Source organism: Suncus etruscus, chromosome 18 (genome assembly GCF_024139225.1).
Source record: "Suncus etruscus isolate mSunEtr1 chromosome 18, mSunEtr1.pri.cur, whole genome shotgun sequence".
Taxonomy (NCBI): Eukaryota; Metazoa; Chordata; class Mammalia; order Eulipotyphla; family Soricidae; genus Suncus; species Suncus etruscus.
Window position 1 is genome coordinate 61,317,408 of NC_064865.1, and position 11,625 is coordinate 61,329,032.

General features: G+C 51.8%; 1 protein-coding gene across 1 annotated transcript; it reads right to left on the reverse strand.

The window, feature by feature from the left end:
- Positions 1-827: 827 nt before the first annotated feature.
- Positions 828-9,949, reverse strand: LOC125996039 (serpin B6-like). The gene is made up of 7 exons (XM_049765001.1): positions 9,847-9,949; positions 6,253-6,427; positions 5,090-5,230; positions 3,892-4,009; positions 2,488-2,630; positions 1,863-2,018; positions 828-1,358 (listed from the first exon to the last, which is right to left on the reverse strand). The coding sequence occupies exons 2-7, from the start codon at positions 6,415-6,417 to the stop codon at positions 954-956; spliced, it is 1,128 nt and encodes a 375-aa protein (XP_049620958.1). The 5' UTR covers positions 6,418-6,427; positions 9,847-9,949; the 3' UTR covers positions 828-953.
- Between the last annotated feature and the right edge of the window lie 1,676 nt (positions 9,950-11,625).

Sequence of the window (11,625 nt, forward strand, 5' to 3'; positions counted from 1 at the left end):
TGCACTGTATCTTATTTTAATATGTGTTTGCACAATTCTGGGGAAGTGTATTTTAGAGTCTTGAAAGTTCTTAGCTATCCTGGTGAATGTTTCCCAATTGCTATATTATATGGTATATCTTACATAATAATTTTATATCTCTGTGGTATCCCTGTTATAGACTTATCAATAATGCTTCTGAAATAATACCAAAAATGTGGAGAATGTGGGTATGCCCTCTCCCAATTCATCTATCCCACCTGAATGATCAGAACTGCCCACACCTGGAATGGGTGGGTGAAGGAGTCTGCAGGAGGGAGACAGGGGGGGAAAGGAGGAGATTTAGAGAAAGGGAGGAGAGGCGTCATCATGAGAGCCGTCATCACCAGAGATAAGCATCAGATTCAGCAAATCATCAAAGAAGCAGCAGCAGGAACATCACCAGAGGGAGTTGGTCAGCCTGGAAGCCAGTTAGGAAGCCTGGTCAAAGCAGCTGAAAGGGAAACAGAGGCCGAGAGAGCCCAGCAGGAGTGAGGAAAAGGCTTAGTATGGAGGCCATGTGAGGAGGTGTGCATGGCGAGAGGGACTGTGAAATCAAGCTGGCTGACTCCTGGAACTTCATCTGACTGCTTTGGGAATCTCTCCGCCCTCACCCTGCAACCTTCAGACCAGCTAGACCTTAGGGGCTGCTGGAGCTGGGTCGAGTCCAGTAAGGCCTCACCATCTCCACACCAACAGTAGGACTCTTTCATTATATTAAGACAACAGAGGGGACACTCCCTCTGGGGAAGGAGCCTCCGACCCTCTGAAATGTTCATTGGAGATGCAAGAAAATACACATAAAGGGGGTTGTTCAAAACAAGGCACTTTATTTTGGGGAGGTGACCCAAAGTCCACTAGGGAGGGGCACAGCCGGCCTTGGAGGGGAGCAGGCAGGGCTGGCCTGCCCAAAATTTGGGGGCCTAGGGGTCCCCTCAGGGAGAAGAGAAACGGCCAGAGAATAGGATGCTTTTTGTCTTGCTGTCCTGGATGAAGAAGAGGAAGGGGTGGTCTGCGCAGAAGCGGGGTGTGATCCTGGCACAGCGAAGCATCATTATAGCTCCAGTGGCTGCTGCCGCCTCGGTGCCCTCCTCGTTCACCTCCACGAAGGCCTTGTGCACCACCTTGGACAGGCACAGGTCCCGCTTGGACGACATGCCCGAGAAGTCGGCTGTGGCCTGGTCAAAAGCCGAGGTCATGCCCAGCTTCTCCAGGACGTCCTCCAGGTCGTAGTTTTCCTCCAGCTTAAACCTGGGGAGCAGCACCTCCACCTTCTCATCATCCATCATGTCCATCTGAGTCCACTCCTTGAACTTCTCGTAGGTGAGTGCACTCTCCACCTGAAGGAAGGAGGGAGGGCGGATGGCAGGTGATGTGAGTTCAGGGCAGGGACACTGCTCTGTGGGTACCAGGAGATGCCCCTGGTCACTGGTCACTGCAGCAGGAACTGGGGATGGAGTCAGAGGACACCTTGGGAGTAGGGAGGGATGACCACTGGGCAGGGCTATGGACGGTGTGGGCGTGGCTAAGACAGTAAGGGATGTGGCTATAGTGGAGGTGGGTGGAATTAGTAGGAAGTTTATTAGTATTCATTAGTATGAAACAAAGAGGGTGGGGCTATGTGGAAGTGGGTGTGGCTATGCTGATGAGGGGTGGGTGGGTGCTGGATGGGTGGTACAAAGGCATGGAGGGCGGGAAGAATGGAGCTAGGGCATGGAGGGCAGGATACAGTGGCAGTGGGCGGGGCGTATGCACAGGGGGTGGGGCAAAGGCTCAAATGGCTGGAACAAACCATGGCCCCTGCCAGCAATCGGCCATCACAGCCACTGTCCCTGCGTCCTCACCGTCTTCAGGTCCCTGTCCTCGTCCGGGAGCATGATGATCATGTTCAGCTCTTCCCCTACATAGGGCAGCACCAGGATCTGGGTGAAGATCTCTCCAATGTAGGTCATTTTAAAGGTGCCTGACTGGTACATCATCTGCACCGGCTTGCTGTCATTCTGCTGGGACATAGAGAGACCATGGAGCTGCGCTCTGGGACCCCAGGGACTGCCAGAGCTAGCAGGCAGACCGGCTGCTCAGGGCCACTGGTGAATTCAAAAACACCCCTACCACCATAACCCTCACTCCAGAACCCACTTGGGCCCCTAGTGTTGTGGATGATCTCAGTCTCCAAGTTTGGGGATATCCCAGGTCCTCTCTCTTACATGGTTAATTTTCTTTGGGACCACAAGGAAATTCCTGCCTGTCACACATCACCATAGGTAGGTGGGACCAAGGCCTGGACCCGAAGTGGAGGCCGCAGGCCTTGTAGGAAACAGGAACCCCCTTTAAGGTCCCAGGAATGGGTGAGGGTAACAGGAAGTCCCTATGGCCAGCTGGAAAAGGAGGAGACGGGGGAGATGGCTCCACCATGCCCATTAAAGCCATTTACAACCCAGGCCCTTGGCTGAGATCGGCAGTCTTCACCTTGTTGACTTTGAAGGGTCTTTCCTTTGTATGCTCCTTCTTAAACTGCCTCTCCCAGTTTCCTTTGAAGTAGATGGCATTGGCCAAAACCAGCGCTGTATCAGAGCTAATCGTACCAGGCTTCAGGAGCTCAGTAATCTTACCTGGAAAGAAGAAAGCTTAGCTCAAGGATTTTCCTGATGGGCAGTCCGGGGACCCACACAAACATACTCTGGACACAACCAAATAGCACCATTTGAAGGGCTGTGGATCTTGAAAACAACCACCAAACAGAGCCAAGTGCCAAGAAAACAAACAGAGCCAAGTACAGAGAGTGGGGTGCTTGCATTGCACACGGCTACCCATGGGCAAAGAGAAAACTGCCATCATGAGACTAAAATGCAGACATGACTGTGTGCAGGGCAAATCCCAGGCAGGTGAGAGATAAGAACTAGGCTGTGGAGTGGAAATAAAAGAATTTTAATAAAGGACAGAAAAGCAGTGAGAAGGCACAGCCTGGAGAAGGCCTCATTCGAAGCAAGAGCTGCAGTTAGTTAAGACTTGCCCAAGATGTGTTATGAGGTTCGGGGATCAGGGTGGGAGAGCAGTGACAGGGACCCAAAGAACGCCAGCAATACACCTACTTTAATGCTGTGTGTGAAAAATAAAGATGGTAAACAAAAGCCACTGGCCCTGAAATGCATTGGAAGTACCCACTGTTCTGGAGAGTCATACAAACACTGAAAGGTAGCACAGACACCAGGAAAGAGAAGGTCAGGGTCAGGGAGATGACTCAAGGGGCTGGAATGTAGACATGTAGAATGATGTGTGGGGAAGCCCAGTGTTCAACCCCCAGTGTCATGGGACATGGGAAAGGAGGAAGGAAAGGGGGAGAGAGGGAGGGAAGGAAGGAAGAGGGAAAGGCCAGAAAAAATAATGCCACCCATTGATAATGTATCAGGAGAGAATTGCTTTTTGTTGTTCGTTTTGTGGCCACACACCCAATGATGCTTCGGGTAACTCTTGACTCTACACTCAAGCATCACTCCCTGTAGGCTTGGGGACCATATAATGCCTGGGATAGAGGCCACATCAGACGCATGCCAGGCAAATGTCTTCCCGGCAGTACTATCACTCCAGCCCCAGGAGAGCAAGTCTTTAACACTACAGTTATTTTGGAGAAAATGGATGATTAGTATTCCCACTTACATGTAATAATTTGGTGGAAGAATTGACAACAGGACAGATTAAAATACCATTAAAATAGAAAACTGGGGGACAGAGAGTTCAAGAAATAGTACACATGCCTGGCTTGTGGGAGGTGCTGAGTTCAGTCCCCAGAACAGCCCCCCAGAACCCACCACTACCTCATTAAATGCCAGAAGTGGCCCCAGTAAACATCAGATCAAATAAGAGACATTTCACCTTCTGTCTTCTGGGCAACCCAGGAGTTGATGTGATTCCGGGACTGTTCGGCGGCCTGAGCAAAATCCAGCTCCTCCATCTCGGCGTGATAAAATTTGAGGCTGGAGTCCTTGAAAGACTGGGGGCACAGGCATATTCAGAGCTACTCCTTCAAGGCCCCCACACAGACATTCATCAGCCTACCACTTTCATGGGAAAGTGCTCATGAAAGCCAAAAGTAAAATGGGGAGAGCAGACCAGAGCCATGGCACAGCTGGGAGGGCTGTTGCTTTGCTCACAGCCAACCCAGGTTGATCCCCGGCATCCCTGAGGGTCCCCTGAGCCAGCTAGGAGTGATTTCTGAGTGCAACACCAGCAGTAAGCCCTGAACAAAGAATCCGGGATAAACACAGAGCGTGCAGCTTATGGTCTAAAACTAATAATAATAGTAAACTTTAATAATCAGCTCGGAGACTGGTGAGAAGGCACTGGGATTAACATATTCTCTGGATTTGAATGTAGCCACCTCCAGTGAAGTCCCCAGGACTATATGGTCCCCTTGTGTGCCAACATGTCTGACCATAGAGGACCGCTAAGTATGGCAGGGTGGTCCAGGTCATCCCAAGGTCATCCAGGGCCCAAGATTCAACTGTGGCCCTGGCTGGATGGGAACCACCAGGAGAAGTAACAGGTTCTTTGGAGACAAAGCTGCTTCTCAAAAAGCAGCTAAAGTATTTTCTGGTCACAAAAATAACAATATACAAACAAACAAACAAACAAACAAGACTGCCTAAGAGTGATCCCAGAGCATAAAGCCAGGGAAAAAAATACTGTCTAAAAAAATCTCTCTTGTTCTCTCTCTCTCAGTCTGTCTGTCTGTCTCTCTCTCTCATCTCTCTCTCTTTCTCTCTCTCTCACTCTCACTCTCACACACACAAACACACACACACACACACACACACACACACTGGGTAAATCTGTAAAAACCACTGATTAAGATGTCGTGCCAGTCTCACGTCTCTGTGTCAGGCTGAACTGGACCAGGCAAACAAGGGCCGAATTACAGTCACCTCAGACTTGGCACAGATCCTAAGGCAACACCTGACACCAGGTGCAGGCCTGAGTTATACCCAGGAGTGTAGACTGGCAGCACCCCTCACCTCGCCACTGCACCCCTTCCCTCCTCTCCCCTTCCCAGAGTGCATGCAGTAGCACTTACGGGCAGGAACTCGTAGGTCTTGGCCCCAAAGAGGCGGTTGGCCATTTTGAGCTGGTACTTGCTATCCGTCTTGTTCACAGCGCCCATGATGTCCTGGAAGCCCTGGTGGACGTCGCCGCTGACCCGGTGGAAGCTGAGGGCCTGTGGTCACACACACACACATACACACAGGAGCCATTCAGCAGAGCCTGGAGCCCTGATCCAAACCCCAGCCTCCTCCTCCATAACTCCTCCAGGCCCTGAACCGAAAGCTTTGCACAGAGGCCTCCCACATGGAGGCCCACTCACTGAGCTTGCAAAGCCAGCTGTAGGCCAGGCCTTCCCACATGGCTGGCAGGGGCAGCCCCTTGCCTCCCAAACTTGGGGTGTGTTCTGACCTTCCTGATACTACATTTGCCCTCTTTGATATTCAAAGGCCCGGTATGAGGGAACTCCTGGTGTCCTCCTAAAGCCAAATGGAAGGCTCAGAAAACCATACTTTTTTTTTTTTCCAGAAAGGAGGCCCGGATTGCAGGAAGGCCCCCCAAATTCTGCTGGCATGAAAACAACTTTCCAAGCGCAGGAGTAACTCCCCTTTCTGGCACACAAAGGGAGTGTTGGAGGATCTGGAGGGTAAGCACACCCTCCCCCATTTGACCGGTGTCTGTGAAGTCACCTAAGAACCCTGGCAGAGGCCAGGATGACCCAGAGCCCTGGAAGGGTAACAGTCTGGGAGGATGGAAGGGGCCAAGGAGCTACAGGAACAGGGAGAGGGGTAATGTGTGTGTGGGGGGGGGGGAGATTGCCTGTCACTAGGGACCCAGGGACCTGTCCCCAGAGAAAAGCCTCGAATCTCCCATGCACGTAACGGGGAGGTGTGAGAAAGTGGGAGTCCTCAGATGGGAAAAAAAAAGCCTCGAACACAGAGAAACAAGGCCCAGCAGATGGAAATAAGCTTGGCCTGGAACCTACAGAGCAGACAAAGGCCCCAAGGTGAGTGGTGCTATGTGAGAGAATTCTGGGTGGTGAACCCCCTCTTCTCAATGGGGAGAACCTGTCCAGCATCCAGAGATGTGAGGGGCTCAACCAGGACCTGGCTGACCCCATCTTCCTAGTCCTGTCTCCCATCACTAGCAGTTCACACCGAAGATCAGTTAAGTGCCCCCCAAGACTACAGTTTATACCTGAGACATCTGCTCTGCGGTGGTGCCCCGGGCCCCCAGGTAGACCATAGCCAGGGCAGAGGAGATGCTCAGGGGGGAGAAGAACACATTGCTGGAGCTGTCCTCCCCCAGCTTCTTCAGGAGGTTCAGGGCAAAGTCGATATTAGCTTCCAGGACGGCAGCCATGTCTGCAAGCCTGCAAGAGTGAAATCAGGTCACGCTCCCTCCCTGCTCCCCAGGACAAGTTGATCCAGTGACCAGGGACACCAGTCTCTGGGTTCTATGGGAGATTTCCCCAAACCCCAAGACAGGGAGAAGAAAGTATTGAGGTGAGATCAAAGGTGATTCATGTAACCCAGGACTGAGAAGCCTGCCCGCAGTTTCCCATTTTGGGAAGCCTATTTCAGAAGAGCTTCTGGCCCCTTCTTCAAGCTGTCCAGGACCTGCCATTGCTGCAGAAAGGAAGCTGGGCCCAGAGTCATTGAACAGAGGAGAGAACTTTTGCCTTGCATTAAGCAACCCAGGTGCCATTCCCTGCATCCAATATAAGTCTGAACTCCCAAGAAGAGATTTCTGAGTGCCAGGAAAACCCCTGAGCACCACCTATTGTGGCCCAAAACAAAACAAAACAAAACAAAACACAAAAATGGGAAGTCGGAGTGCTGCACACACAAACATGCAAAAGTCCTGCTTCCTCTTGTGTACGAGAGTAGAGCACCTCTTAGAATACAAAAGTTTTATTTGCAGATTCAGAGAGATAGCACAGTGGGCAGGGCGCTTGCCTTGGACGCAATGAACCCTGGCACCCCATAGGGACCCTGAGCTGCTGCCAAGTATGCTCCTTGAGTGTAAAGAGTAAGCCCGAGCACCACTGGATATGGCCCCAAAACAAAACAATATTTTTAGTGGTTGAAAACATGAGTGAGGCCTCAGTTGCATCCCCCACTAATAAAACAATAAAATTATTATCCATGGGAAAAACACACACACACACACACACACACACACACACTCTAAACTCATTCAAAAAAACCAGAGCAATAGCATAGCAGGTAGGGCATTTAAATTGTATTCAGGTTTTTTGTTTGTTTGTTTGTTTTGGTTTTTGGGCCACACCCAGCGGTGCTCAGGGGTTACTCGTGGCTGTCTGTTCAGAAATAGCTCCTGGCAGGCACGGGGGGGGGGGTGGGGGGGGCGCATATGGGACACCGGGATTTGAACCAACCACCTTAGGTCCTGAATAGGCTGCTTGCAAGGCAAACACCGATGTGCTATCTCTCTGGGCCCTGTATTCAGTTTTAAACTGATTCTGATTCCCAGCAGCCCATAGAAACACCCGAGCCTGCCAGGAGTGATTTCTGAGCACAGAGCCAGGAGTAACCCCTAAGTGCCACCAGCTGTGCTCCCATCCTCAAAAAAGAAAGAAAACAAAATATACCTAATTGGGGCTTAGAGCAATAAAACAGTTGGGAAGACGCTTCTCTTGCACTTGGCCAATTAGGGTTCAACCCAAAATACCATAGATAGTCCCCAAGTCTAGCTAGGACAGATTTCTTTATATATATATATATAAATTATCTTTATTTAAACACCATGATTACAAATATAATTGTAGTTGTATGATTACAGTCATGTAAAGAGTACCCACCTTCACCAGTGCAGGATTCCCACCACCAATTTCCCAGATCTACCTCCTCCCCACCCCACCCACACCTGTACTCGAAACAGGCTTTCTTTTTCCCTCATTCATTCACATTGTTATGATAGTTTTCAGTGTAGTTATTTCTCTAACTGCATTTATCACTCTATGTGGTGAGCTTCATGTCATGAGCTGCACCTACATGGGAAGATGGGGGGAAATAAGGGTTGGGACTGAGGCAGTAGAAGATTAGAAATGAGATTTGTAGGGCAGTATCAAGGTCACAATACAAGATGGATGTTATGGATATGTAAAATATATGCATACAATACTGTCAATAGAAAAACAAGGAGAAAAAAATTCCAGTGACTGTAAGACAGATTTCTTAAGCATGGATCAAGAACAAGTCCTGAGCAAATTGGGGTGGTCCCCTCAATAAATCATCACAAAATGGCCTCGATCTGGAAACTAAGTGTCCAACTGAGCAATGAAAAAAATGAGAGAGAAACTTCTGCCAGTGCTACAAAAATGGGAGCAAATCTCAAGGCAATTTCACAGAGCAAAGTGTTAGCAGGAAGGACACCTGGAGAAGATAAAGACAGAAAAGGAATAAATAAAACAAAGGCAACTAGCCTGGTTTTACCTGAGCTGAGGTAACCAGATATGGGAGAGGAGGAGAAAGTGGACTATATGGAGGGTCCCGGTGGCTCTCTGTTGTGGGATATGGAAAACAGATGCACCCCAACAAGTAGGATAAACCAAAGTTGCCTCAAGAGAACAAAAATAATTAAAACAATTCATCATAAGCAAGCTTAACGCCTGGACACAAAGAATTTACAAATGCTCCGTTACCTACACGTGTGTCCTTGTGTCTGAGCTTCCAAAACACACAGAAATGCAAGACTGTGTTTATGAATATGTGTCAAGCAAGGCGAGACTCTGTCCTAGCCCAAATGGGAACGTGGACATTTCACAACCAAGCAATCATGATGATGGTGGAGGGTGTCGCTTTCCCTTTCAGAAAAGAATGCTTTTAAAATCAAGGCCCAAAATGTACACAGTGGAGTAAGGGACTGGTCATAATCCGGGTTCAGTCCCCATACCACAGATAGTTGTTGCCTGAGCCCTGTGAGGTGGGAGCCTGAAGCACAACCGGTGAGGTCCCAAAATTGAATTAATCCGTAAAATGTAAACGCTATAGGATTCACTTGGCAGGCTGGGAGCTAGTATGAGCTTAGCATGCACCCAACCTGGGTTGGATGGGGGCACATGAGCATCACCAGGTGGTCACAGGTGTAATCCTGAAGCCCCTGGAGCGACACAAAGTGGCCCAAATAACCCCAGGATTCCCTCCAGCAGCTCAGCATCCTCAGGCCCTGCCACTGAGGCCTGCAAAACAAAGTCAGTCTGAACCTTTGCAAGAAGAACTTCTCTGTCCTGAAACTTCAAGCAAGTCCACTTTCACTTTGATCATTTTAAGAGGAAGGCGCTTGCTTTGCAAGCTGCAGACCCCGGTTCGACCCCCGACATCCCATATGGTCCCCCTGAGCCTAACAAGGGAGATTCTTGAGCACAGAGCCAGGAGTAAGTCCTGAGCATCTTCCAGTGTGGCCCCAAAACAAAACAAAAAAGGCCCCCCAAGAAAACCTTCGAAGTCTGGTCTGCAATGGTGGACGATTACTTAGCAGGTCGGAGCGACCCAGAAAACTGAGCCCAGACAGGCCCCCAAGTGCAAAGTGGACACCGAACCCCAGGCGTGGGGGAACCCAAGAGGGTGCCCCAAGCCAGCCCCCCCTTTGCGGGCGGGATCACCTGCGACCGCGGGGTGCGGAGGGGTCCCTGAGACCCCGGAGCCCCTGGCAGCACTGCTGGACACCGGCCGTCAAGCCCATACCGGCGCCGGGCGGAACTGCGCGGCCCGGATCGGAGCGCTCCTCTGCGTCACGGGCCGAGCCCGGCGGCCATGCTTGACTCACCGGCCACCTTGGCTGAGACGCTGGGCTCGGAGGCCAAACTGGAGCCGCCTTGGTCCTCGCAGGCCGGGGAAGGGCCTGGCCCGGAGCTGGCTGACAGATGAGCTCCGACCCTTGTCAGTTTCACCGAGGCCACGCCCCCAAACGGCTCATCCAATCAGAAGCACCGGTATGGCTGCGCAGGCCACGCCCCTAGAAGGCCTCGTCCAATCCCGGGCACCGTTAAACCGCGCCCTTTCGACTGAGGCCAGGCCCACTTCCGGGTGTCACTATCCAGCTAGGCCACGCCCTCCTTAGACCACGCCTCCGGTGACCTCGCCCAATCTCAGGCCCTGAGACTTGCCGTCGAGCCGCGCCCTCGAGAGGCCACGCCCACAACTAGGCCACGCCCCCTGGGACTTTCTGAGTCCGGGTATAGATAGATGCTTGACTTCCTCCTGCTTTAGGGTCCCCCCTGAGTTCTAGGGGCGCCTCAGGCTTCTCTTCGGACACTCAGGGCCTCTCAGCACTCCAGGGCACCCCACCTGCTCCAAGCAGCCCCATCCCCTCGCCTGGCCCCTCTGCTTCACGCCACCCAGCGTCCCCAGTTCCCCCCAGACCCCTCTGGGATGCACCTACCTTTCTCCTGCCAGCTCCAGGTCCATCCACCAGCTTAGGGGGACCCCAGGCCCCGCGGTTCCTCTGGGCACCCCTTTCTCCTGTGTGATCCAGGCCTCCCACAGTCCCTGTACCTGGGGACACTCCCTCCTGGGCAGTCCAAGACCCCCAGCATCCCCAGGACTCCCAGTCTCATCAAGGACACCCCTTCCTCCTGCCTTCCCCAAGCCCCCCACGCATCCCCAATGCTCCCAGTCTCCTCAGAGATGCACCTTTCTCCTGCAGGGCCCAGATACAGCCATGTGCTCTGAACACCCCAGTCCCTGCAGTCCCTCCAGACACCCTCCCTGTGTGGGTCCCCTGGAGTCCAGTCCCCAAATCCTACCCGTCCCGCATGAGGTCCTTACCCCGGAATATCTCACTGTCTTCTGCTGCTAGATGTGCAGCTGGCTGGAGCCCAGAGGATCTCTGCTCCTTATAAATACCCGCAGGGTAGAGGCGGGGCCAGGCCTGGGCAATCCCAGCTCCCCCGCCCTGCCTGCTCAAACTGTGGAAGAGCCCCAGAGACCAGATTCCTGTTCCTGGCCACCGCCCTCTATGGCAGGCGCTGTTCTTGGGGCATCCCCACAGCCACCGGAAAACCAGGCTGCTTGGGAGGCATGAGAAATCGCCAAACCGTGCCCAGAAGGTGGAAGTAAACTTGGGTGTGTCTGTGCTCCCTAACCTGCCTGCAGAGTGGAAAGGGCCCTGGGGACTCAGGAGGGACAATGCCAGCCCGAGTTTATGCAGTGGGCAGTCCAGGGCTAGAAACGACCGATTATTTAGTATTTCCTTCAACCTCGAATAGAAACTCTTGGCACCAAAGTGGGTAAATCTTGACAGTGCCAGGCGATGAGATGCATTCACTGGGAATGGGGCAATTAGAGTTTCTCCTACTGAGAAGCGGCTGGTGGCACAGAGGTTGAACTCAACACCAAGTTTTTTAGGGCCTCTGTCTCAACACCTAACTGCCTATGGCCAGAATTCTGGGAGGACTGTTGTTAGATACAACCTATGTGGCAATAAGTAAACACTAGGTCATAAATTCTTTATCTTAAAGGTTGTCTTGGAACTAGAAAGATAGTGCAGAGGTTAAGGAACTGCCTTTCATAAGCTGACTCAATTGGATCCCCAGCACTTCATATA

Excerpts from the sequence above, each read along its gene's own strand:
- LOC125996039 (XM_049765001.1), bottom strand. The coding sequence starts at position 6,417 with ATGGCTGCCGTCCTGGAAGCTAATATCGACTTTGCCCTGAACCTCCTG. Across the intron at positions 5,231-6,252 it reads CCGCAGAGCAGATGTCTCAG|GCCCTCAGCTTCCACCGGGT; the intron begins GTATAAACTGTA and ends GTGTGACCACAG. Across the intron at positions 2,019-2,487 it reads GACCCTTCAAAGTCAACAAG|AATGACAGCAAGCCGGTGCA; the intron begins GTGAAGACTGCC and ends ATGTCCCAGCAG.